This window comes from Xiphophorus couchianus, chromosome 12 (genome assembly GCF_001444195.1).
Source record: "Xiphophorus couchianus chromosome 12, X_couchianus-1.0, whole genome shotgun sequence".
Classification (NCBI taxonomy): Eukaryota; Metazoa; Chordata; class Actinopteri; order Cyprinodontiformes; family Poeciliidae; genus Xiphophorus; species Xiphophorus couchianus.
In genome coordinates, this window is record NC_040239.1 from 1,749,300 (window position 1) to 1,776,678 (window position 27,379).

General features: G+C 39.0%; 3 protein-coding genes across 9 annotated transcripts in view; 1 reads left to right on the forward strand and 2 right to left on the reverse strand.

Moving 5' to 3' along the window:
* znf608 (zinc finger protein 608) overlaps positions 1-5,402 on the reverse strand; it is a 40,497-nt gene extending 35,095 nt beyond the window's left edge. For 2 of the 3 annotated variants that reach the window (XM_028034123.1, XM_028034122.1), the window contains exon 1: positions 4,230-5,402. In XM_028034123.1, the coding sequence (XP_027889924.1) occupies positions 4,230-4,946 (717 nt within the window). In that variant the 5' untranslated portion in view covers positions 4,947-5,402. The remainder of the gene's footprint in view (positions 1-4,229) is intronic. The other variant, XM_028034120.1, reaches the window with a different exon arrangement.
* A 1,048-nt stretch (positions 5,403-6,450) lies between these two features.
* On the reverse strand, positions 6,451-11,886 carry LOC114154803 (uncharacterized). Of its 3 annotated transcripts, none has more exons than XM_028034223.1 (3): positions 11,794-11,886; positions 7,904-8,006; positions 6,451-7,473 (listed from the first exon to the last, which is right to left on the reverse strand). In XM_028034223.1, exons 2-3 carry the CDS (start codon positions 7,922-7,924, stop codon positions 6,589-6,591), a joined length of 906 nt encoding a protein of 301 aa, XP_027890024.1. In that variant the 5' UTR covers positions 7,925-8,006; positions 11,794-11,886; the 3' UTR covers positions 6,451-6,588. The 3 variants fall into 3 exon arrangements, with proteins under 3 accessions (XP_027890024.1, XP_027890025.1, XP_027890021.1); XM_028034224.1 differs by lacking the exon at positions 11,794-11,886 and having other exon boundaries at positions 6,451-7,178; positions 7,266-7,473; positions 7,904-8,315; XM_028034220.1 differs by lacking the exon at positions 11,794-11,886 and having other exon boundaries at positions 7,904-8,313.
* Positions 11,732-26,207, forward strand: gramd2b (GRAM domain containing 2B). 3 transcript variants are annotated; one of them, XM_028034207.1, is made up of 14 exons: positions 11,732-11,922; positions 13,502-13,624; positions 14,863-14,950; positions 15,839-15,908; positions 16,072-16,175; positions 18,027-18,122; positions 18,227-18,298; positions 19,341-19,430; positions 22,264-22,360; positions 23,197-23,334; positions 23,718-23,793; positions 24,061-24,165; positions 24,792-24,873; positions 25,746-26,207. In XM_028034207.1, exons 1-14 carry the CDS (start codon positions 11,834-11,836, stop codon positions 25,806-25,808), a joined length of 1,293 nt encoding a protein of 430 aa, XP_027890008.1. In that variant the 5' UTR covers positions 11,732-11,833; the 3' UTR covers positions 25,809-26,207. The 3 variants fall into 3 exon arrangements, with proteins under 3 accessions (XP_027890008.1, XP_027890007.1, XP_027890010.1); XM_028034206.1 differs by having other exon boundaries at positions 11,733-11,922; positions 24,789-24,873; XM_028034209.1 differs by having other exon boundaries at positions 11,733-11,922; positions 24,795-24,873.
* The last annotated feature ends 1,172 nt before the right edge of the window (positions 26,208-27,379 follow it).

Consider the following 27,379-nt stretch of genomic DNA (forward strand, 5'->3'; position numbering starts at 1 on the left):
TCATTTTAATTTATTGTCACAGGCCTACTTACAAGTAAAAACATATTTATGTGAAAAAGTTTGTATTTTTAATGGTTTTTCAAACGTTCAGACTTTCTGTATTTACTGTAGCTTTGAGTTCAGCATGTAGGCAGGTTTGGTTTTTAAATTCTCTTTAGTCTTTACTTTAAATAAAATAATGTTTTGGTTTTTGCTTCCTCAGCAGGTTAGTTGGTAAGAACTACTTTGTTGGGTTTGAAGTCCTCCATCTTCAATCTTAACGAGATGCTAACATGCTAACAGGTTAGCAAGGAGAAGAAAAGCAGGAGAGAAAAGAGCGATTCTGAATGGAAATGAAGAAATGTGAATAATTCATGTAGAGGACTCACTCAGCTGACTGGTTCTGCTTATATCGCGTTTATTTTTCCTACAGTTGAAGACACTCAGCAGTCAAATGTTTGCTACCTGCAGATTAGCTTGGAAATCACTTTCAGATCACAGCAACGCCACCAAACAGATCCAAACTCGGATCGTCTCAGCCGAGTTTCACAGAAAGAAAAACCAAAATCATTTTAGCGAGCGTCGAGGAGCAGCTGAGCAGATTTTATTAAAGTCCGCTGCGACCGGCTCTCCTTCCCGCTGCAGCCTGCAGGACCGGCCTGACAGACGGACGGACAGGGAGGCAAAGCAGCCGCTCACAGCTAACTCCACCTAACTCCAGCTAACTCCACCTAACTCCAGCTAACTCCACCTAACTCCACCTAACTCCACCTAACTCCAGCTAACTCCACCTAACTCCAGCTAACTCCACCTAACTCCACCTAACTCCACCTAACTCCAGCTAACTCCAGCTAACTCCAGCTAACTCCACCTAACTCCACCTAACTCCAGCTAACTCCACCTAACTCCACCTAACTCCAGCTAACTCCACCTAACTCCAGCTAACTCCAGCTAACTCCACCTAACTCCACCTAACTCCACCTAACTCCAGCTAACTCCACCTAACTCCACCTAACTCCAGCTAACTCCACCTAACTCCAGCTAACTCCAGCTAACTCCACCTAACTCCACCTAACTCCAGCTAACTCCACCTAACTCCAGCTAACTCCAGCTAACTCCACCTAACTCCACCTAACTCCACCTAACTCCACCTAACTCCAGCTAACTCCACCTAACTCCACCTAACTCCAGCTAACTCCACCTAACTCCAGCTAACTCCAGCTAACTCCAGCATCTTGTTGTCATGCAGATGAAAGCCGGAGCCTCAGCAGCAGCTGGATTATTTTATTCCTCTCAGCGCGGATCAGTACGTCTCTTCATCGTTTATTTGGCTAATTTATTTTCATCTCTCCTTTAGCACATTGATTGTTTTTTTTTATTATTATTATTATTATTATTATTTGAAAAACCCAAAACAAAGTCAAGTGACTTTTTAAATTGTAAGATTGAAGAAGTTACTTTGAATTTAGAACCGTTTCTAAGGCGATACTTTAAAATGAGTGTTTGAGTTAAAATGTCGCAAAAACAAACAAAAAAACAAGCAAAGTAGCTGAGTTTCCATCTTCTAGTTTGGAGCGACTCCACCAGGCTACACAAAGCGTGATTTCATCAGATGCTAACGCTACACATGGCCTCTAATAAACAGGAAGTAAAGGTTGCTAACTGTTGCTATTGTTTTTAATCAGCTGCGGCTAACAGGAGACCCAAACAATCCACCACATCAACGTAACAAAGATGGAGACGTTGCTGCATTTATTAACCAGAGAAAACGTTTCATTATCCAGAGAAACTACAACAGGCCTTATGTTTAGAGTCAAAATGATAAATACCTCATTTAACTCAATGTTGACTTGACTTTTTGAACCATAATAAATTAAACATATTTGATGTTAATTGATTTTGATAGCCGCACTCATCAAAATGTCATGTTCGTTCATGGTTTTCTCAATTACTGACTGCATGGTGTCTTTTATTACACCATGTTTACTCAAACCTGATGGATCAGTTGTTCACCTGGAGGTTTTATGACAAGAAATATCTTTTAGCTCAGACTTAAATGTCCTTTAAAAAACTGAAAATACCAAAAGTTTGTCATTTCCTACCCAGTAGAGGCTCAATTATTTTCACAGTAATTGTTTCAGGGTCACACAAGCAGAGAAATAAATTCTAATAAATAAGATTAAAACGAACAGCAGCAGAGACCAATACTAGTGTTTTCCTCTGGTTCGCCTCACTGATCAGTGGTTCTCACACAGCACAACCCACTAACTTCACTTCACATTGTGTGGAAATTATTTAATATTTCAGATTTTTCTCAACCACATTCCTTCCCTGAAGACGATTGTTCTTCACTTTCCTGCGGTTTTTAAGAAGTTGGCCATATCTGAACCTAATTCAGTCGTTTCCTCAGATGTTTCCTGTCCTTAATGACCGTTCCTAAACACATTAACATCTTTTCCACAAAAACAAATCAAGTTTATTAGCATAGCACATTCCAGCAACAAGGCACTTCAAAAACACAATATATATTACCCTGCAGTAGCAAAATAAAGTGAAATAATAAAACGTTGTAATCCAGACCATGTTCCAGTTTTTGATACAACAGCAGCAGATCTTTAATGTATAGTGATTTATAAACTAACAACAGTATTTCAAAGTCTCTTCTCTCAGTGGAGGGACTTTAGAACTGGCTGTTTTGTTCTATCTTCCTGGTTTTAGTCAGAACGCCAGCAGCAGCGTTCTGGCTCAGCTGCAGCTGGAGGATTGATTTGTTAGTCAGACCTGTGAAGACGCTGCTGCAGGAATCGATACGACTAAAGATAAACACATGGATGAGTTTCTCTAGATCCTGCTGAGACATTCGTCCTCTGATCCTGGAAACGTTCTTCAGCTGATAGAAGGCCGACTTCGTGACTGTCTTTATGTTGTTCTGAAGGTTCAGTCAAAGTTCATCCTGATCTCCAGTTTACAGCTGCAATGACTGAAGCTACATGCCGACTCTAGATTGGTCCAGAGATACCAACCAATCAATCAATCAATCAATCATGTTTATTTGTACATCACATTTCAGCAACATGACTGAAAACATAAAAACATCAATTAGTCAACAACTGTGAAAACCAGTAATTTTGTCAAGTGCCATCGCTACAATCATCGATTGATATATTGATCAATGCTCTATAGTATCACAATCACCTCTAACCAGCTGTGTGTTAGTCTAGAGTTACAGACATTTGTCCCAGATTTGTGGAGCTTAGAAAGTGAATGCTGCTTGGACCAGAACCAGAACCAGAACACCTGAGAGGTCTGGAAGGTTGATCCAACAACAGGTAACTTCAGCTCCTCCAGGCACTGATATGTGACAATGTAATGAAGAGCAGTGTATCATCTGCATAGCTATAGCAGCAAATCTTATTATTTGTTATAATCTGAGCTGAAAGCCATAAGAATGAGAAGCTGCTCATTAGCAGTGAGGATCCAACAGGATCCTGGTCGGGTTGGCTCAGTTAAACCCAGAGTTTTCAGCGTTTGATGACGTAAAGCTGCTGCAGTCCAGCCATGAACTGAACCGACACCAAACAGCTGAGTGGAGCTCAGAGTCTCCATGGCAGGAAATGATTTTTAGAAAAGCCTTCAGATCAACACGTAAACAAAGCAGCGTCTCTCCTGCAGACACAAACTCCTCCTGGACATCCTCCCTCTTTGTCTGCCAGACTCTTCCAGCCTGCGTCCTCTGCTGTCAAATCAAATTCCTCGCTCTCCATCATACATCTCTCTTTTCCTCACCTCACCCCTCCACCCTTCCCTTCATCTTCCTCCATCTTCTCCCTCTGGATGACTTATTTAAAGCTCCCAAAAATAATTTCAGAAGCACAACCTGTCAGCCTTTTTATTAAAAAAATTTAAAAAGAAAGATACAAAAGGGGGCTGATGACATAAAATGTGAATAAATTTGACATCATGGGGATTTTTCCCACATGGGAAAAAGCAAACAAAGCATTCAGAGAAAACGATTTGTTAAAACATGCATCCATCCTTTTCTAAATGTCCCCAAAAGAAGAAGAAAGAGAAAATCAGACATATGTGCTGATCAGCCCGGGAACAATGACAGCAGCTGGGCAGCAACAAAAGGACATCAAGATGCTCCGTTTGTGTCTTTGTGGCCTTCACACCTGCATCCCTCACTATATTTATTTATTGCATCGCTAAAATAAATCCTGTTTTGTGCCTCGGGGTGATAAAACGCCTACCTTCTCGGCTCCTCTGTGTTTCTTGGCCGCCGGAGGCTCGTCGTGCAGCCGCCGGACAACAATAGCTCCTCCGCCGCTCTTTACTCCACAGTCCGCCGCTGTTTTCCCGGAGCCTCCGGTGATGGTGCTGCTGTCTCCCGCGGGGATCCGGGAGTCGGTTCCGGGTCCCAGGTGATGCTCCGGCAGGAAGGCGGCAGGCGGAGGAGACGCGCCATCGTCGCCGGACTTCTCCTTCCTGATCCGGGCGGGAGGAGCGGCGGCGTCCCGGTCCCTCTTCCAGCCCCGGATCAGGTTCTTCCCCTTCCGCTCCTCCTTGACTTTGCCCGCAGGAGGCTCAGAGATGCTGCTGCTGTTATTGTTCCCGTCCGCGTCCCTTCCGGCCGCTGAAATCATCTCCACACCTTCCGCTCCTCCGACGCCGCGTCCTTGAGGCTGCAGCCGCCGCTGAACGACGAACCCCGGAGCCGCTGGATGATCCGCCGCCGCCGCCTCCTCCGGGTCCGCTCGTCCTTCCTGGCCGCCTCGGCTGCGTTTCAGCGCGGATCTCCTCGGCTCCGACCCGCCGCCTGGTCCCCGGGTCTGGAGCGAGGACAGGGCCGCGTGTCTGTGGGCTGAGGAGGAGGAGGAGGAGGAAGAGGAGGCGGTGAGGTTGTGTGACAGCTCCCTGCAGTCTGTCAGCGCCTCTCCATTCTCCTCAGCGCTCAGGAAGCGTTTCATCTCCTCTCGCCTTGTCTCCTTTGTTGATCTCCACGATCATCAGCATTCAAGTCATTGTCAGCGCGCCAGCAGCCGCAGTGAGGCTCGGAGGCGGTGGGCGCCTTCAGCAGCGGGCCTGTCACGATAACAAATGCTGCTGCACGATAAACTGTCCCAGAAGTTATCGTGAGAAACGATAATATTGTTCAGAGCGGTTTAAGCGGCTGAACCATCAAGAGGCCCCAAAACACCAAGCTGGCATGTTAATAAATATACTTTAACTACAAATAATACAAACTAAATGCTGTTTAGTTTTCCAAACTAAATGGAAAAACTATTTATTATTTTTGTTACACCAATGAAAGGTAACTCTTGGGGAAATTTAAAAATATCCAACTTGTTAACTTATTCAGTGTGAATTAAGTATTTCTCAATTCATATAGTATTCATATTTTAATTTTTTTTAAAGAGCAATACTTTTACCTAGGCTAGACATGAAAAGTTATTTATGTGTATTTACCATTATGCATTATATACATATACAAATAATTTGTATTTTATTTTTAATTTAATTTTTGTGTTAGCTTAAATGTTTGTTCTTTCTATATATGCAAAAAAATGTTTTTCAATTGATGGCACTTTCAAATAATAAAAATAACATGGCACACTTAATATCATATAGATATATATAGATAGATAGATAGATAGATAGATAGATAGATAGATAGATAGATAGATAGATAGATAGATAGATAGATAGATAGAACTTTTAAGGGTATTTTTACTATGCTGTACTTTTTACTTTGACTTAAGTAATTTTAGTATGAAGTATTTTTACTCTTACTGGAGTAAAATTTCTGAATTTTCTACCCACTGAATGAAAAACAAAAATTCAACAGAGACACACTGGCAGATTTTAATAAAATAAATAAAAATAAATAAAAGTAGCTTTTATTGAAAAAACTAATTTGAAAACTTTTTTGTATTTCGCCCAATTCTGTTATTTTTTGTTACTTATATGAATTATTGTCATTTTGGTCTTTAAAATCCCCAAATTTCCTCTTAACTTTATATTTTGGTCCATCTGATGATGTAAGTTTTAAATATTAAATGATGTTTTGATCAGTACTTGAGTAGCTAATTATAAATACTCTTTTACTCTTGCTGCAAGAAACATTCCCTAAGGAGAAAATAATAAATTAATATGTGATATTCATTTTGACAGAGTGATCGATACGTTTCTCTGGCAGGAATCAGGTTCATAATTTCTGATCTCAACTCTTCAACAGAGAATCAGAGCCAGACTGAGAGTTTTGGTTTTTTGAATAAAGTAATAAAATTACAAGAATCCTGTCATCATGTTATGACTTTATAAGAAAGATTCAATATTACTGGATATTGGATCAGAACCACTGAGTAACTGGAAGCTGATTCTAACAGAGATGAAAAGTTGCTGGATACCAAAGTAAATCTTCTTCTGGTGTTTACTTTATAAATGTTATAAAATAATAAAATTCGCACCAGATATGATCAGATGCTCAACTTTATTGATCAGTGATCAGATTCAGAGAAAATGTTTGAGAAAAAACTCTTTTCACAGATTCCAGATAGAAGATGTGATCAGTATTGGCTCTCACTGAGCATGCTCAGAAACGATCAAACTTTACTTAAAACACAGAAACATTTTGTGACCTGAATTCTTCAGGTTGAGATCCGTATCGATGACATTGAAGCCGGCTTTGACATACTCTTCCTTTGCCATCATGTTTACCACAGTGATGAACGTGATGGGAGGTTTGTTGGTTTCATCTTTCTTGTACCACAGGTACAGCGGGGTTCCTCTGGTTCCATCATTCAGGTTTGTTTTCACTTTCTGATATCCGGCTTTCACCAAACGACTCTCCTTCGTATCAGTGGAGATCTTCAGATCTGTGATGGCCATCTTCTCATCAGTGGTTTGCTGGTAGTAGATGAAGATGTCAGGCCCACCCGAATCTCTGTTGATGTCTTCATCTATGCGGGTGTAACCTTGACGGAGCAATTCGTGGTTGGATATGTCGCCATCACTGGCCTGGATGTCGCAGATGTAGGTTTGATGCTGTCGCTTCATCCACAGGTGGATCCAATCTCCTCCAGCTCCCCGGTTCAGATCGCAGGCTGACCTCTCCCACTGAGGCTGGACCTTTTTGGTATCATCTGCTTCGTTAGTGGACAGGTCCAGCTCCACGATCGGGACGTCACACTCAGTATAACCTTTGAAGAACCACAGGGAGACGTTGCTGCCCCCGGCTCCGTTGTGGAGATCTTTATTGACCAGGTGGTACCCTTCATTCATCAGACCTTTCTTCATCCAGTCATTGAAGGAAAACTGGATCCTGGTGATGGCTCTGTAGTCACCGGTTTTGTACCAGAGAAAGACGTCGTTTCCTCCTGCCTCTTTGTTCAGATCAAGAGGAAGTTTGGTGTAGCCATTATTACTAAACCAAAGCTCCTCATCACCGTTCAGAGAAATATCGATGTGGGTGATGAACTTCGGCATCTTAGGCTCCTGCATCAAAGTTAAACCAAACACGAGAAACACATTGATGGAGACTACATGTAATAAAACATACGTCTGGTTGCAGAGGAGAATTTACAGAAAGAAATTATTTTATTTACAAAAGTCAATAAAGGAAACAAACTGGAGATTTTATATCTGATAAATATGAAACATCCCTATTTCTCACAGATTCAGCTGCAACAAACAAAAATAAAATATAATTTATATGCATTGATAAAACTGTAAAGAAGAATCTAGCATGAAATTCATAGAAAACAGAACCATTTCCAGATTTTAAAAGGATTTGATAGAAAAACTGGTCAAATATGAATCCAGCTGGTTCTGTCCAGGTAATGAGGGATTCCATGTGAAACTGCTGAGTGACAGTTTTACTGTTAAACAGATAGAGAGAGATGAATGGATGAGGCTGAACACTCACCTGTCTGAAGCTGCTGGCCATGAGTTGATCACCTGGTTTTTATAAACCTGCTGGGAGCCGAGAGATGGTGGGAAACCTCTGAGTTTCTCTAAAAACAAATGATCTACACAAAGAAACACGACCTGATGATTAGCACGCTCTTCCATCTGCTGCGATAAGCAATAAAAAAACAACAACAACTACTTCCTGTTGGGTCAGAACTTCTTGTCAAACTGGAACATGAAGCATTTTTCTGTTCCTTCAGCTGCAAAAATGCTGTGAAACCACCATCCACCTGGTTTCACTGGAAACCAACCGGTTTAAAAGATTGGATCAACAATACAAAGACAGGAAACAGTCAACAGCTGAAGTATTGCATTTAGTCGAGTTCCATTGTTAAATATTTATTAATGTATCATTGATTTCATTTCAAAAGCAGCAGAAACCAGCTGGATTTTCAGCCAAGATTTAAAGGAGCTCAGTGTTTCAGCTGTTTTACAGTTTTCTGGAAGTTTGTTCCAGATTTGTGGTGCATAGAAGCTGAATGCTGCTTCTCCATTTTTGGTTCTGGGGATGCAGACCAGAACCAGAACCAGAACCAGAAGAACCTGAGAGATCTGAAGGTTGATATAACAACAGCAGATATTCAGTGATTTATAAACTACCAGCAGCATTTAAAGTCTGTTTGCTCAGTGAAGGAATGTAGAACTGGGTGATGTAGAATTGGGTGATGTAGAACTGGGTGGTGTAGAACTGGGTGATGTAGAACTGGGTGATGTAGAACTGGGTGGTGTAGAACTGGGTGATGTAGAACTGGGTGGTGTAGAACTGGGTGATGTAGAACTGGGTGATGTAGAACTGTGTGGTGTAGAACTGGGTGATGTAGAACTGGGTGGTGTAGAACTGGGTGGTGTAGAACTGGGTGATGTAGAACTGGGTGGTGTAGAACTGGATGGTGTAGAAGTGGGTGGTGTAGAACTGGGTGGTGTAGAACTGGATGGTGTAGAAGTGGGTGGTGTAGAACTGGGTGGTGTAGAAGTGGGTGGTGTAGAACTGGATGGTGTAGAACTGGGTGATGTAGAACTGGGTGGTGTAGAACTGGATGGTGTAGAAGTGGGTGGTGTAGAAGTGGGTGGTGTAGAACTGGATGGTGTAGAAGTGGGTGGTGTAGAACTGGGTGGTGTAGAAGTGGGTGGTGTAGAACTGGGTGGTGTAGAAGTGGATGGTGTAGAAGTGGGTGGTGTAGAACTGGGTGGTGTAGAAGTGGGTGGTGTAGAACTGGGTGGTGTAGAAGTGGATGGTGTAGAAGTGGGTGGTGTAGAACTGGGTGGTGTCTCTATCTTCCTGGTTTGTTAGTCAGACCTGCTGCAGGAATCAATGAGTTTCTCCAGATTTGGCTCAGCCTTCAGTTCTCTGGTCCTGGAAATGATCTTCAGGCGACAGAAGCCGACTTTGTAACTGTCTTTATGAGGCTCTGAGGGTTCAGGTCAGAAAAAAAAAAAAAGCGTTGCTTAGTAACGTGGTTTAGTCACTTTCAAAATATTATGAAAATGTTCAAGGAGAATCATTCTGCAGAAACACACGCGATTCCAGTCAGAAACAACCAATCACAGCCCGGAGGCGGGTCTTACCGCTGTCAATCACACCCATAGAAAGGCGGAGAGCTTTCCCACTGTTTCTCATCTCGTCCTCATTGCTGCTCCTTTAAAGCTGCAGATTGTTGTGAAACAATCAGTTTCTATTTTGTGAGGAAACTGATTGGTTTAGGAGAACCGGTCGGTTCACCTGATCCTGTTCAGTCAGTTCCATGTACATTTATCTGCAACTCAGGAGTCATTTTGAATCAGACTGAAAGAGAAATCAATCAATCAACATGACAGAAAGACGTAAATCTCAACAAAGTAGATTTTATAATAATACAGCCCTCTTAAAGTGACAGTACTGTGTTCTCAAGGCACATAATCCTATTTTATAGTATAATCAGTAGCTATGATAGCTTCAGTTGTTATAGAAATGTTTTATCAATTATGACTTATAAGAAATTTGACTGCAGACAGAGCAGAGAGGGCAAAAGGTTTTACTTCTTATAGTTAATTATAATTCAGGTTTATATATTTATAAATTGGTGTTTTGTCTGTTTTTGATATTGTTTGATATTGTTTTTTGTTGTACTTTGTGTTTAAAATGCAAAACATTTCCCCCTGGGATTACAATAAAGGAACTGAACTGAGACACAAGAAAGAAAGAAAAGAACTGATCACAGTTTCACAGCCAAACAGATCAGCAGAAAAACCAGCAAATGATGCAAAACGGAGAGTAGCAGGAGAAGAACGTGGTGAGTTTGTGCAGCAGCTTCAGCCTATTGCAGCGTAAAAACAGCACCTGATAATTAGAGCAGCAGTAAATGGAGCAGCTATCAAAGCAAACAAACAGAGCAGCAGACAGTCTGAGGGGTCAGGGAGGGGGGTCATCCACCCACATGCCCCGCCATGTTTACCTGAGACAAACGCTCAGGCTGAGCCAGAACGCCGCGTTCTGGAACACAGAGTTTCTGATGCGTTATGGTGCAACACGAGCTGATCCACGAAAATTTACTGTCCTGATCAAAACCTTCAGCTGCAACACAAATGTTGCTGTTTATCAAACTTTTTCTGCAGGAAGTTTGTTGTTTCCCAAAAGTTTTCTGAGCCCGAAAAGCTTCATTCAGGCCAGAACAGCAGCAGCGTTTCTATTGGCCAGATAATTACACAATTTAACATTTTGAAAATAAATCTGCTGAAAGGAAACATGGCAGTTTAAACAAAGAGCTGCACTAAGATTGAAATTAGTTTACTTTGCAAATCTGAACTGAAGACACTTTTTTCACGTCACACGAGTCACATGGTCAACAACTGGATGTTACTACTGGCAGAAATGAAGAAGAAGACATGAAGTGGTGGGAGGATGTTGGAGCAGCATGTGAAGGTCAGTCTGTGGAGGAGAACAGCAAAAATCTATCAGTCTAATCAGCAGAAAAGAGGAGCAGATGTGCAGAAATCATCGCCTCCTGTTGGCAGCAGGAAAAATCTGAGGAGATTTTATGTTTCAGGCTCCATTCAAAATATTATGGAGTAAAGATTTGGCTTCAGGTTCGTCTCTGTTTGCGTTTCAAAGTGCATCAGGTTGGATCTGTGAGGGGCTGAAGTTGGTTCATCAGTCCGTAAATAAACAGAAACTAAAAAAAATCCACCAGTCAACAGGTTTTATTTCTGCTCTTCAGTTCTGGTGTGAAAATTTCAAAAGTTGAAAAAGTTGGAAAATTTCTACTCAGCACAGAAATGAAGATTTCTGAGATTAATCTAAATATTTTAAAGTTTGTTTTTTCAGGCAATTTTTTGACTTTTGGAGCTAAAAAGAAATTTTCTGAGGTTTCTAGGATTAATCTATGTTCAGATTTTTTTTCTAGAAAGTTTTTGTCTTTTTTTGAAACTAAGAAAAATTCTAAAGTTTTTGTACAAAATTTCTAAGATTAATTTAAACCTTTCAGAGATTTTGCAGCAAAGTTTTCACTTTTGGAGCTCAGAAACTTTCTTGTTTTTTCTAGAAAACATTAAAAAAGTTTTTGCCAGTTACTTTTTTTCCACCTATGACTGTAAAATGTGGCCTAGATTTCAGCCAGTTTGTGTCTGAAATGTTTTATTGTTGCTGTAATTTGAGGAAGAGGAAGGAGCTTCGCTGTTTCCCCTCTACACCTCCAGGCTGCCCACTTTTTAAAAAGATGAAGGTTTAGTTTCCAAACACTGCAGGGTGAAATGTCACCGATCAAAGGTTCAAACACACACACACACACACACACACACACCACCCCATCCTGCAGTCTGATTGGCCGGGACATGTGAGACAGAGGGGGTGCAGGTACAGCCGCGGCTCACCTTACGTCTCGGCGGCAGGAAGCGGGACGTCCAGGCTGAGATGACGGAGGAATGCGTGGAGCAGCAGACGTCTCAGGAGGATGTCAGGACGAGCAGCAGAGGAGCCGCCGAGCAAGGCGGAGATTATCAGTGAGTTCAGGGAACAGCTGATGTACTGTTATTATCTCTGCTTCACGGCGTTAAAAATGACTTCAAGTGTCTGATGAGCCCATTTGGAAAGTAAAGTTGGAGTTCTGTAGAAGCTGCATGATGGAAAGTGAACCAAGACTTTCACTTTGGAAGCTGTTGCAGGAAAGATCCTGATTTTGATCTGAATTTACGCTTGGTAAATTTGATGTCTTTGATAAAGCTGCAGACATTAACAGAGATGCAACAAACAACTTCTGATTATAATGATAATTCAGCAGCTTAAAAATTCTTTTCACAAATTGAAAAAACATGCAAGTTGCAGACTTTGCCGGTTGAGTTTGGTGAAGAGTTCTCATAGTTTCACATTTTGGTGCCGTTTTCAGATGTTATTTTATTGCATCAATTCAGTTTATTTATTCTGAGTTAGAGCAAAAATAATCCAATCATAAATTCTAAGCAGAGACATTTTACCTGCATTCCAGTTTAAATTCCAGTTATCACTGAAACTGAAAAAAAAACACAAAACAAACAAAACCTGAGAAAACCAGTCGATGCATCGAGCTGCTGACTGTGCAACAACTCCTCCCCCTGAGCAACATGGAGCAACAGTGTTGATTAGATTAATTCTGCAGCAATCTCTCATTCTGAACAAAGCATGTGGAGATCGTAGAAAGGAAATCTCCCTGTCAACACAAAACACTGGAATACAAACATTTTACTATTGTTGCATGAACTGATGATCACCTCCACTGAGAAGCAGCAGCAGCATCAGGGAGTTCAGGCTGAGAGCGGCAACAAAGAGCGATCCAGTTGGTCCAACAGAGTCCGGCTGCCGGCAGGGCGGAACTTCCAGAGGTTCCACCTGGAGGAGCAAACCGTCCTCCAGGTGGAACCTGTTCCAGAACCAAACCGTCCTCCAGGTGGAACCTCTTCCAGGACCAAACCGTCCTCCAGGTGGAACCTCTTCCAGGACCAAACCGTCCTCCAGATGGAACCTCTTCCAGGTCCAAACCGTCCTCCAGATGGAACCTCTTCCAGGTCCAAACCGTCCTCCAGATGGAACCTCTTCCAGGACCATCTGTGGCTTTTCCAGCAGAGCAAAGATCAGAAGAAAATCTGATCTATGAAAGTTCAACACTCCAAACTTTTACGTTTCATCAAAACTGTAGATAAAAATAAAAGATTTTGAAAGTCATGACATTTTAAAATATAGAAAATCCACAGAAAACAACATTAATGTCACTAAAATCACCTCAAATAAAAACTAAATGAGCCTAAAAACCTGCTGAGGAACAAAACTTGTTTGCTTTGAGCATCTTAAACATGATTCAGGAGGATCCACTGAGGATTCATGTTGCAGCCGTTAGTCGCTGCCAGGAGAGTCAATTATTCATTCAGCTGATCAGCTGCAGGTAGACTTTAGGCCACGCCTCCAAATGAGCTACCTGTACAAAGAACGAATCTTAAAATGAACTGAGGCTGATTGGTGAGTTAAAATGGACAGCAGCATAAGAGCTGCATGAAGAACGGATGTTTGCAGGTTAATATTTTCTGCTTTTATTGTTTTGTTTATGTCCAGTTCTGATGATGAGGATGTGATGGAGGAGAGTCAGAAAATCAACAGGATGTTTTCAGATTCTCTGCAGGCTGCAGATCAGGAGCAACTAGAGCCGTCAGGCAGGAGGAAACCGCAGCTGGTCAGGTATCCACCATGGGTTATTAAATTCAATTTTATTTAATTAAACATTCTGGGGGACAAAGCAAGGATTCCCAATATTACAAAATTATATTTATATATAAATTCTTCTAGTTTTTTATTCAGTTTTTCTCTTTTTTCTGTCCACTTTCTGCAGCCACAGCTTAAATTTCCCATCTGTGGGAATAAGAAAGTATTTTCTTATCTTATAGAAATATAAAATATTCATAAATTCATTTACATAAAACATGCTTTCAGTACTAACAGCACACAGCTTGTTTATGTCATGTTTTTATTTTAAACATAATTTTGAATATCAAGGTGAAGCCAAAACATCCGTCTGGAACTGGAATAAAAAAAACTGTAATTTTGCTTAAAATGCAGAAGAAATGAACAGATTTTTGCTCACTGAATGTGTGAATTTCATTATTTTATGCCTCCTTTGTTGGCGGCGGTGGACTCCATGCTAACCTGAAAGAAACATATTTTTGGGGAAAGGTGGGCACCAGTGGTCTTTATTCAATAATAATTAAATCAGGAGGAACAAGAGAAAAACTGGGAACTGAACCCAGGACAACCATTAGCATCCACAGTGTTAGCCTCATAGCATATTGGCTAAGTTATATTAGCCAATATACTATATTGGCTAATATTTTATTGCATTTGTGCAATAAAATTTGGAAAAGATGCAGATTTTGGACTGAAACAAATGTTCTGAAAGGCTGAGGTCATGAGTAGTTAGCCTGATTATGTAGCATTGAAGCAGATCAATACACAGATATAAAATATGACTTAGGCAATAATGCTAATATGCTAGCATGTGGGCGCTACACCAACTGAGCCCAAATCTAAAGCAGTAATCATAAACATTTATCTGTTAAGACTGAAGCACAACAACACAGTTATTAGCATAAGCTAATGCTTATGCTAAAGTTATTAGCATAAGCATTAGCTTATGCTAATAAGCTTTAGTTATTAGCATAAGCTAATGCTAATGCTAATAACTAAATATTTCAACGTTATCACAAACACTAAAGGTAATGTTGGCTTCACAGTTAGCTCATTAGCAGAGGTGTGCCCAACACTCCATGTTGGAGTTATGTTAATGTGTATAAAGACATTTTATTTAAACCAATAAAACACATTAGCAGTAAATTAGCACTGTTGGAAGTGAAGAGTCACGTATGGAGGACTAAAACTGTATTTTTATATTGGGTAATAATTCTCTCTGTTGATCTCTGCAGGTCAAAAACTTTAGACAACTGCATGCTGACTCAGGTCCAGATCGACCCGGAGTCCAAGATAGACAGGAAGAAGTTCCACTACAGCCAGGTGAGTCTGATCGGTAATTAATTGGTTCTGTCCAGGCCTACGATCAGTAGCTGCATTTCCACTGAGTAGGTAACTGTGTAACTCGACAGTTTGAAAATAAATTTGCTTAATGGGAGCAAGAAAATGTAGAAAAATATCTCGTTTTTTTGATAAAAAGTTTTGGTGCTGGGATCAGATGGGTTTCTTTTTTTTCAAAATTGGTTTATTTCACAAAACTACAACGGAAACAATTTTTCGCATCACATGATCAACAACAGGCATTTCTTCCTGCGTTAATCTCGTCTCTCCAGAACATTTTCATGACCCATTTATTTACTGTAAAGGTTTTCTCTTTTCTTTGTGAAGAAAAGGTTCTCTAACCTAATAAATTATATTTTTATAAATGTAGGGGTGCTCATTTTGTCCTAGGGACAATCTAAGTGTCCAGTGTCTAAACACGTCAAGTCGCTGGCATGTGATAGAAAAGTGTGTGTGAATGTGTGTGTGTTGTTTCAGGTGTGTAACTAAATAAACAGACCTACTGATAGTGGAAGTCACTGAAGACACAACAGTTCTCCGTTTTCTGCTCCAAGAAGATGAATAAAAACAAAGTTAACGTGGAATTCCACAAAACTTACAAAATGTTAACATGTCAAAATGTCGTCACACAAACCAACTGGAATGCAAAACTAAAATATTTAACCAGTTCATCAGTAAATCTTTTCAATTTCTGTTATTTTTATAATCCTTTTCCTTCCAGTTTTCCATCTCAGTGATGTTTATTCTTTATTTTATTTTATTTTTCTCTCACTGATGTTTATTTTTTATTTTTCTCAGTGACGTTTAGACAGGAAGCTGCTCGGCTCGGTCAGCTCTCAGCGCTGCTCTCCGTTGTTCTTTGTGTTGCAGATTTCCAAGAGCAACTGTCAGTACCATAAAATATTTAAGGAGATCAGCAAAGAGGAGCAGCTCCGACAGAGTGAGTCTGAACGGTCACAACTCTCTGCTCCACCTTAAATGAACCTTAAATCAGAGCTGAACGTCTGATTCCACTTTATTGAGCCAGGATGACGTGAAACAGCTGAAATATTCCCTGTTTTAAATATTATATTATATAAAAGGTTTACTCACCTGCCTGCCAGGTTACACCTGCGCCCTGCAGAAAGACATCCTGTACCAGGGCCGGATGTTCGTCTCCGATCACTGGATCTGCTTCCACTCCAAGGTTTTTGGCAAAGACACCAAGGTACCACACACACACACACACACACACACACACACACACACACACACACACACACACACACACACACACACACACACACACACACACACACAGAGAGAGAGACAGAGCCTGTTGTTACTGTAGAGTTCTGGTTGGGACTAAAAGTTTCTGGTTCACCTTAAATATTGTTATAAACTAAAAACTGAATCCATTCCCAGAAACCAAACAATTAAAGTAAGTTTGAGCTGAAAAACAGCCAAACAGTCAAATATCCAAGGATAGTGATGATGGATTCTGCTGTTAGTGGAGCAGATTATGAAACTTTAATGAAAAACTCATAAAATCAGAACTTATGAACCGGGTTGTGAGAACAAGAACAAACAAAATGCACCAAGAGGGAAAAAGCTAGCAGAAGCTGAGCTTACATTGTGCAGCTAATTGCAATTAGCTTAATGGAAACAGCTATTTCTAGAAAAACAACTTTTTCCAATAAAACGTTTTGGCTGGGATGAGGGGCTTTTTTTGGCTGTATTGAAATCAGTTTATTTTGCAGAAGTGCAATGGAAACAGTTTCCCCACCACAGGAATCACAAGATCAACAACCGGATGTTAGTACTAGTAGAAAAGATGATGAAGAAGAAGAAGACGACAGGAAGTAGTAGTACGATGACGACAACGGCATGTTTTTAATGATTTATCACTTAAACTTATTATTGTGTGACTTTAATCGCGTTCCTTATGCAATGGAAACACCTCAATAGCAAATTGTTTTTGTTTTGTTGTTATTAGCAGAATATCAACAACGTTTTGTGCATATTTGTAATAGAAACGTTAAAATGTGAGATAAAGAGAGCTGGTTATATACTGGGATGACTGGGACAGCAGACTGGGACTAATTAGAAAACTAATTAACAACCAAAGATCAGGACAATATCTACACTGCCTTAATAAAGTATTCAACTCCTTGGATGTTTTACCCTTTTGTTGCTTTTATAAATCAATCATGATCAACAACATTTGGCTTTTTCCAATCAATCAATCAATCAAGATTATTTGTATTGCACATTTCAGCAACAAGGCAGTTCAGAAACGTTTCATAAAAAGACAAAGTAAAAAGTCATAGAAATATCATAGTCACCAATTGACAAACCAGTATCAAAACATAACTTTTTATCTAGTGCCATTTTTGTAAAAATAAATAAATTAAAAAATTAAAATTCCTCCAAAAAATTCTTCAGTGCCAAAATTAAAGCTCATTTCTGCAAAAAAAATTTAAAAATCAAAAACATTTAACATAAAATAAGTGAATAAATGTCCCCCCCCCCCTTTAAAGCATGTCCAGCTAAAACTACACAGAGAGGGTTCTGGAGTGGCCTAGTCAAAGCCCTGGCCTGTTCACAGCTGATTCCTACCAACAGTTTAGCAGGAAGAAAAACTGTCTGACTGATCCACACAGACTCCCTGCTGGGAGGCACAGATACTAAACACTGACTGGAGCGGCGTGAATATTTATGAAAACACCCAAATATTATAGCTTAAGTGTCTTTATCTTTATCTTACTTCAATTTGACTTTATAGGGTTTTTTTTACATTTCTGTCAAAAAAACAGAATTTTGTTGATTATGATAGATTTATAAATGCAATAAAAAGAGTAAAACATCCCAGGGGGTAAATAGTTCTCACAACAAGCTTCAGTAATATGAAAGCAGTGCAAAAAATACATGACAAAATTAAATCATATATATTATGTATTATATGTTGATTAGAGTAAATCTGAAATAAATTTAAACGTTTTAAAATCCCTGAAGTAGTTTTATTGTATAATTCAACCAACTCCAGATGTGGATTAGCTGAAAATATTTTTTATTTCAGATTGCCATCCCAGTGATGTCCATCACCAACATCAAAAAGACCAAAACCGCCATCCTGCTGCCAAACGCGCTGGTGATCGCCACCACCAACGACAGAGTGAGAAACCAAACGCACCCAACCAGCTCACTTCCTGTTCAATAACCGATAATCAGCTGATACTGACTGGTGGGTGAGCAGAGTTTCTTTTTCTGTTGCCACAGTACTTGTTCGTCTCCTTCCTGTCCAGAGACAACACCTACAAGTTCCTGACGTCAGTCTGTCTCCACCTAGAGGTGAGATGGAGTAAAGCATGTCAGTAAGCAGGGAGAGCAGATTAGCAGGTTAGCTTCATTCTGGTTTCAGTAGCTGATCATTTATATGTTGATTAGAGTAAATCTGAAATATTTTATTGTTGTTTCAACTGAAATCCAGCAAAAGAATAATACTTTATAAATTTGTTTTTAGTGAAACATTCTTTCATGGAATATTAATAAAACAGCAACTGAAACACTTTGAAACAAGAGCTAGAAATTAAAAACTAGATTCTAATCAGGATAGATCATTTAAAGTTGCAGCATGAAATTCTTATTTGAAAAAGTATGTTGTTTTTTTTTTACATATTTGTTAAAATTGATGTGACGGTTTGTTATTCGACTGATCTGTGGAAAGATCGATCTTCCCCTGAGTTACTATAACCGTCTGAAGAAATGCAGCCAATCAGAGCCAGGAGGAGGGGCTTAGTGCTGTCAATCAACTCGTTTACTTGCTGCTAAATGTGCTGATGACAGAGAAACAATATAACGTTACAGGAAAACCATTTTTCCACTGTCATCCGTAGCTACGCTAACTAGAGTTAGCATTCAAGGCTGGCTATGCTATCTGCAGCATAAAAGAGAGTGAGGAGGGTGATTGACAGCACTAAGGCCCGCCTCCTGGCTCTGATTGGCTGTTCATAGTTAGCTCTGGGAGAAAGTGGAGGAGATCAATATTTCACAGATTATCTGTCTCATAAACATACTAACAGTTTCAACAAATGAGTAAAACATTTTGTTAAAGTTACATCCTGCAGCTTTAAGAGTAAATTTTCTTTTCTGTAAAATATTCTGGCTTTTAAGATGAATTCAACAAATGATTTCCTGCATAACAGAGATCCTGATGTGTAACATGAAAACTCATAATTTATCAATAAATAACCAATAATTTGATGTAAACTGGCAGATTTCTCCCAGTTCGCTGCTTTATTTGAACGTTTTGATGTTAAATTAACTCATTTAAACATCAAATCTGAGTCGTAATATTTGAACCTGCAGCTTCTGGTTGTGTTGACGTTCACAGGGGAGGAGTCCGTGCAACAGCCCCGTTCCTTCCTCAGCTAAACACAGCTTCAGAGGTCAGAGGTCACCGCTGTTGACCCCCTTTCCTATGGTGAGTTCACGGTCACAAAATGACTCAACATTTTACAGCCTGACCTGTGAAAGGCCACAGAGGGAATCACTGGCAGGCCTGTTTGGTGTCCGACTCGCAGAGGTGGGGACTCGAGTCACATGACTTGGACTCGAGTCAGACTCGAGTTGTTAAAATCACGACTTGAGACTTGACTTGAAAAAATGCTCAAAGACTCGGACTTGACTTTGACTTTCATGCCATTGACTTGGGACTTGACTCGACTTGAAGCTGTTTACTTGAAAAGACTTGATATTTTTTACTCAAAGTCTTAAAATTTAAAACACATTATTTATAAAGTGGCGTCATTAATTAACGTCACTCATTCCGTATCAATATGCGCAGACCGTCACTATGGTTTTCCTCTCTCCTTATGTATGTATGTGTACGTAGCTGCAGCACAACCAATCAAATTAACAGGATCTGGACGTTTAAAAAAACGCGGCTAAGCTACAGAGCTCAGGGAACGAAATACGAAATAACCGCTCGAATATGCTTCCGCGAGTAATTTCTTTTGGCTACGTAGGTTATGAACTTTCGACTAAAAACCGAACTGCAACTTGTAAAACATGCAAGAAGAGAATATTGGATGGAGATGCCACGACGTCCAACTTTGTCCGGCATTTGAAGCTTCACAAAGATCGGTAGGTGGCGCTTTTCTTTTGCTGTAAGATAGCTGACTTTAGCTAACTTCGTGTTAGCATGTGTACTCCGGGTTAAATTGGTGATTATTTACCATAAATCCGGTCCTTCAAATGCCTCCACAAATAATGTGCACCGTGTTAGCTCAGGAAGCCGGTGGATAGTGAGCGGGGCTCCGGAACAGAAAGCAGATTCTGGACCTGAACACAGGGAACAGAGTCTCTCTGTCCCATCATGATGATGAGCCGGGTCTAGTATCATCTAAGGATGGTTGGTGTGTTTGAAGACATCTACGTTGGGAAATTATATTGACAATATATTGTTTACTGCAGTCAGTGCATTAAGTCAACTGCTTTTGACTTAATGCACTGACCAGCGTGACTGTCACATGTCGCACAGAACCCATTTCCAAGTAGTATAGCTTTGCTGGGAAAAAAAAAAAAAAAAGACCAAATACAGTGACTGTCCCAAATAAATTTTGTGTTTAGAATATCTGTCCCATATTTACGGAGGACTGAAACTAACATACTTAGAAATAAAAGCAGAAAAATAAATGCACCAGACCTTCCTGAGTTTACTTGTGATAACTTCATTTATACTTATTTCATTTTTTGAAAACTATGATTGTTGTAGTGTTGATGTTTATTTATGAATAGAAGGAGTAAACTGAAGTCAAATGTAATTCATGAAAGGCTGTAATTTATTTTCTGACATCTGTTTACTTCTGACAGATTTGAAGAATACCAGATGAATAAGAGGATCACAAATGAACCTCAAATACATATTTTAAAAAGAACAAATGGTCTATTATTTGAATTTTTTGTATAATTGCAAATTATAAAAATAAAAAAAATAAAAACGACTCGAAATGACTTGAAATTAAAGGTTCCTGACTTGAGACTTGACTCGACTTTTGCCTGTCTTTACTTGAGACTTGACTCGGACTTGAGGACAGAGACTTGAGACTTACTTGAGACTTGCAACACAGTGACTTGGTCACACCTCTGCCGACTCGCCACTTCATATCAAACCGGTCTATTGTAGTCCGATAGATTATCGGTTATCACCAGTTCAAACCAGTTATCCACCAGTTATCCACCAGTTATCCACCAGTTATCACCGCCTGCGCGCCTCATCAGACTGCAGCTTTTAAAGCTGCAGGATTGAAGCGGTTACTGATTAGCTAGCAGCGCTAATCCATCCTGAACTTGTTAGGAAACCCAAACAGTCGAGTTCAAGTCATAAATGTTCTCATTTATTCAGATTTTCCTAGTTTATTTACAGATTGGCCTTAATTTCTTATTAGCTTGGCAGGAAAAAGGCCAGAGAGTTTCAGGTCCAGACGACTCTGCAAAATCACTAAATCTGACCAGTAAGTTTGGTTTAGTTTCTCCTGCAAATATCTTATTACACTTCTTACGCTGACAGGTAACTTTTCAGCTTTCAGACACAGGAGCTTGTTTGAAATCAATCACTTCTTAATATTAATTTAAAAAGTCCTGGTTCCGTTGGCAGATTATTTCAATAATAACAGGACATTTTTCCATGTTACAAACGAAATGATCTGCAAATGAAACATTTTCATCAATAGTAATGAATTATTGACTTAAAAAAGCTCTTGCTGAAAAGTTAGATATGTAAGTTAGTGTTTTCTTAAGATGAACACTAACGAGTGAAAACTAGACCAACATTACTCGGTAAGATTTTGAGTTTTTGCAAAAGTCAAACTATTACCAGAATAAAGATGCAAAATTACCAGACGAAAGTCATGAAAGTAATTTTATAATTTTTATTGCAATCTTATTCTCATATGACTTTTATTATTACGACTTTATTCATATATTATCTGACTTTGTCATCATATTACAACTTAATTTTTGTATTTTTACAGTTTTATTCTCATATTATTAGGACTTTTTTCTTGTGTTATCATTTACTGCTTTATTCTGATAATATCGTGATTTTATTGTTTTAATATTATGACTTTATTCTGGTAATTCAAAACACTAAATTCTCTTATACTGGCTTTAATACTCAGGAATCGAACCGGGGACCTTCCTGCCAAGGACTGTTTTATGTATATTTGTGCAGCCAGTTGTAACAACACGCCTGAGGATGAGGATGAGGATGAGGATGAGGACGATGTTTTCAGCCGTGTGTAATTTTCCTGCAGAGTAATTTTGTGGACCTGGACGTGAGGCAGAGACGGCAGGAGTTGGAGGAAAACAGCAGCTCCGACTCTCCGGCTCCAGACTACGATAAGATAGCCGGTGTGTGTTTACATTACACATTACCCAGCATTCATAGCACACATGCAGAGTGTGATGCTCTGAAACTAAAACATGGACAACGAACAGCAGATATCGGCGGTGAGGTGGGAGGGAGTCGCTGGGCGAAGCTTTGAACATCTGATGAATTTGATACACTAAACATTTTGGAAATGTTGAAAATATTAAATAAATAATAGAAGCGTAGCACAGAAGCATCGTATTGTTTAGGAACAGCAGTGGGCCCAGGATGCAGCCCTGAGGCACACCACAAGTGATTAAAGCGCTTGAATAAAAATATGAAACAAACAGAAATGTTCTCAAATTATTATCATTTAAAAGTAGAATTTAAATGAAAACTTTTAGGATTATTTCTGACTGAGAAGAAACAATAACAGTATTTTTAAAAAGTAATGTGGATCCCTTATATTCGCAGGAGTTTTAGACAAATACATAAAATGAGAATATTTGAGTTTCCATCTGAAAACAATTATTACTGAATATTTTAATGTTCAAACAGCAAATGTACCTTAAAACGCATTAATATGCAGAGTGGAAACCGTCTTAGCACTAATGCAGCTAACATTCACAGTCTTCCTTATTCAACCAATCAGTGGCCAGGAAAATAAATGCTGCTCTGGGATTGGCTGCTTTAAACCAAATCCTGTCCAATAGTGTGTGAAGCAGCATTGTGTCTAAATCTGCTAATTTTTCATCAATAATTCGGAGGAACGTCTGTCATCAGAGCCTTAAAAGTCGACTCTGCTGATTAAAATAACAAAAAGAACAAAAACTCTGAAAATCGACTTTGGATTTTTAACCAAATCGTTTTCCAACAGACCTGCCCATTCCTCACTTCCTGGACGCACTGAAACAAAAAGGGAACTCGTCTTCTCCGGAGCAGAAGCACAAAGTGAAGAAGCAGCATCAGAACCAGCAGAGCGGCACCAAGAAGCCGCAGAACTCGCTCCGGTCCAGTGAGTTCTGCTCACATGTTCACAGAAAACAACCCGGATGAATCTTCAGCTGATTCATCCTCTGAAAGGAATGAATTAACAAACATTAATAAAACCGTCGGCCATTTTAACTTTAACCAGGATGCTCTGATAAAGACGCTGCACTTTATAACAAATCAACAAGGACAAAACATTTCCACAATAAGTTTTATGTTTTAGATTAAAAAAACATGAACCTAAAATGTTTTAAGTTGAGCCAAATTTCATATTCCTAAATATTCATTTAGACTGAAATACATGATTGATTTAACTAGATTCTGAAGAGTTTTCCATGTTTTTTGTGACTAACAGTCATAATTAGTAAAATAATTTGAAAAACTAAACGTATTTCTGGTTGTTTCCAGGTTCGGAGGTCGTGTTCGACAGCAGAGTCATGAAAACCGTTTCTCTCAACACTCTGCTGATTATCTACATGTTTCTGTAAGATTCAGTCGTTCTTTTATTCAAATTAATATTTCACTGATTTGTTTACTAAACATTCACACACAGAGAGAGAATAATACTGGGTCCCGTTGGTAAAGGTACAGAATTAACGTCTACAAGTTTACATTTAGTTTACAAAACTGAATATTTAGTTTACAAAACTGAATATTTAGCTCTGAGCTAGCAAAATATTTAGCTAATATAAAATATATGTTCCCTCTCCGTTCCCCTCTCCGTTCCCTGTTCCCTCTCCGTTCCCCTCAGGGTCTGCGTTCTGGTCCTGTCTTCCTGCTATCTGGCCTTCAGGATCGTTTCACTGGAGCAGAAACTGACGACGCTCGGCTCCATCAGCGACTTCACGCATCACGAGTGAGTTTCAGTCTCAATCGTTTCAAATAATTATTTTTTTTAAAAATCTACTTTAGTTTGAGAAACTTAAATGTGTAGAAAAGAGGTTGGATAATTTGGAAAACTTTCTAGCTTTTAGCTGAGATCCGTGTTTAAAATGAGGAAACAGAATTTTACCAACATATTTCTCTATAATTTACACGCTACAAAAACACACATTGTGTCACATGACCAAACAAACCAGACGACCAGCATCCAACTGAAACACAAACAGCAATAAGGAGGAAATAAACGTTGGTTTGCTAACATCATCCCAGTTCTACTTATCGGACCGGTACCCATGCTGGTATCGGTCCAACACCAGCACCGGTGTTGGTATCGGTCCAATACCAGCACCGGTGTTGGTCCAATACCAGCACCGGTGTCGGTATCGGTCCAATAAATCTTTCCTACATTTGGTTTGCATTAATTTTGACTCTGGACGACTTTTGGTGTAAAGAAAAGTCCAGAAATCTTTAACTGGAGATATTTGCTGATGTATGCAGAATTTTTCGGAGGATTCCCATGTTCCTCTGTGTGTGTGTGTGTGTGTGTGTGTGTGTGTGTGTGTGTGTGTGTGTGTGTGTGCGTGTGTGTTTTCCTAGAAGCAGTTTTCTTTCTGGGAGTCCTGATGTGAACACAGAGCTCTTCTCTGAACTGCTGACCATCAACCTGCTGAAACTGGAGAAGGTTTGTCTTCCTAATCCCATTAAAACTCGTCGTCTCTTGATGATTAACAGGTTCTGAACATCTGCAGGGTCAAATTAAGAAGGTTTTCCAGAAATCAGCGGATCATGCCATCACTGGAAACAACAGATCTTCTGGTTCTCTTGTATATTTTGCTTTTCTTTCTTTAAAACAATCCACAAAAAATTCTCCTTTGGTCTCTGGAAATAGTTTTATTCGTCCAACTCACAGACATAACTGCATGTAGAGAAAAAAGCAGGGAGGTTTTTCAGATAAAACTCTCTGATTGGCAATAATCAAACATTTATAGTCAGTGATCTCATCAGAGAACCGTGGATCTGATCAGACGATCTCCTCAGTCTGAACTTTGTGTTTCTGAGAAACATCAACATTTCAGGCTGACGCACGTCTACAGGGCATCGCTTCTAAAGTTACACTGTGACAAAATAACAGCAGTAATTTGGATTATTTAATCCGTCATTAGGGGAAAAGATGTTGAAACTGTGTAAATATCACAGTTTAAAGCTTAATATTTAGCTTCAAACTACATATTTTGTTAGGTAGAAACTAAATATTTAGCTAGCAAGCTAAGTATTTATTTGAAGCTAAATGCTAACCAACTAAATATTTAGCTCCATATGGAATATTGAGCTAGCAAGCTAAGTATTTAGCTCTAACTAAATGTGTAGTGAGCATATCTTCCTTCAAACCTTATAGATTAACATTGTTCATAAAATACTTAATTGTATAATTTACATCATAACTTTTTGTGCTCATACTGATTGTATGAATAATCAAATCTAACCTACATTAATCTAGTCATTTATTATGTTTATATGTTCAGAATCGTCCTGACAGACTGTCTGTGTTTTCAGGTCCAGAAGAATCTGCAGAGGCTGCTGGAAGAAGCTGCATTACTGAACTGGGAACCAGTATGAGAGCTGCTGACAGCTTTGTACATAAACTGTGAATATTTAATTTATTCTATGCAGGCAGTAAAACGGGAACCCGCCGAGAAATTAACCAAACTGTAAACTGATTGATTTTCTGTTAAATTCATGCTGGCAGTGAAACTGACGCCTACTTTTAGAAACAACAAACAGTGACGTCGCCCTCTACCTGCAGGAAAAGTATCTGCATCTCATAACTGTAAAGAAACAATCAGAACCAAACTGGATCAATGTAAACAATTAACTGGCTTTGACTAGGCCAAAACACATCTTCACAGGTGGAGCTGCTGGTGGGAATCAGCAGCTGCGTTTAAGTTACAAATGTACGCAAAACTGTGTTGATATAAACTGTGTTGATATAAACTGTGTTGATATCACACTAATGTCAAAAAACAGAGTTTTGTAATTTCAGTGTTTCCATTAATTCAGTTAATTCAATTAAAATCAAACATAAATAAGTTTGATCATGTAATAAGTCATTAAAAAAATCACGCAGCGCCGCCATCGTCCAACCACTTCCTGTCTTCTTCATGGTTTCCAGCAGTAGTAACATCCGGTTGTTGATCATTTGACTCGTGTGACATCAAACTAATTTTGATAGAAACACAAAACCTTTTTTTTATCAAAAAACGTGAGTTTATTTTTTTTCTCGTTTATTTTCAGGGATGAAAATGAGAAATTAATGAACTATAGAGGCAAACACCTGCATTCTTTATCTAAAAGGAAATGGCAAAATAAACCGACGTTGTAAAGAAAATAAGTGACTGTAAGTGGAGACAAACCTCAACAGTTAGCAGCCATTTGGACTTAGTTGCTAAATAACTAATAAACAAAGTTTTTACGTCTTTTTTTTTATAGAGCATTAAACCCAGAAAACTTTTAAAACTTCATCTGGAAGTCGTCGTATCTAATTTATCCGTGTTGAGCTGCTCTTCTCCTGATTTTATTCAAGTTTTTGGACATTTCAAGTAGCTGAATGTGAATCACTTCAGATTCATGTTTAGTTTGTTTAGTTTTGTGTTTTTTTTAATTCAGTGTTTTACTCAAACATGTTTTAACCTCAGTTTATTTCAGATTATTTGGAAACTTGAAGGATGCATGAATATGCATTTCAGATTATTTAACATTTAAGACTGAATGTGAATATGTGTGCAGACAAAAACTGGGTTCATTTTTTCATGCATTAAACTGTTGTGATTTATTAAATCTATTGAGAAATAAATGCTATTTTGGGGAAATGAATTCATTTTGGGAAGTAATTATCTATTTTCTAAATAAAAGTTTATTTTTGGTGTAATTTTGTCATTTTTCTCTCATTTTGAAACGTTTTTATTTCACAGTTTTTGAACTGTTTGATTTTTTTACTGAAGCTTCAATTAAAAGTTTTTCACCCTGTTGGACGTTTTGCTGTTTTTATTGTTTTTACAAATTAATCATAATCAACAAAATTTGGCTTTTTGTCAACAGAAATTTTCCTGAAACAAAAAACCTTTTCATGTCACAATTCAAACTAGTTTCTACAAAATGAGGATTAAAATATTAAACGTGACTTCAGTATT

What these genes read in the sequence shown, in the direction of transcription:
- LOC114154803 (XM_028034223.1), bottom strand. Translation starts at nt 7,924, where the DNA reads ATGGCCAGCAGCTTCAGACAG. An exon ending in TGGCCAGCAGCTTCAGACAG is followed by an intron (nt 7,474 to 7,903) that starts GTGAGTGTTCAG and finishes ACTTTGATGCAG; the next exon opens with GAGCCTAAGATGCCGAAGTT.
- gramd2b (XM_028034206.1), top strand. Translation starts at nt 11,834, where the DNA reads ATGACGGAGGAATGCGTGGAGCAGCAGACGTCTCAGGAGGATGTCAGG. An exon ending in AGACTACGATAAGATAGCCG is followed by an intron (nt 22,361 to 23,196) that starts GTGTGTGTTTAC and finishes GTTTTCCAACAG; the next exon opens with ACCTGCCCATTCCTCACTTC. An exon ending in ACCTGCTGAAACTGGAGAAG is followed by an intron (nt 24,874 to 25,745) that starts GTTTGTCTTCCT and finishes CTGTGTTTTCAG; the next exon opens with GTCCAGAAGAATCTGCAGAG.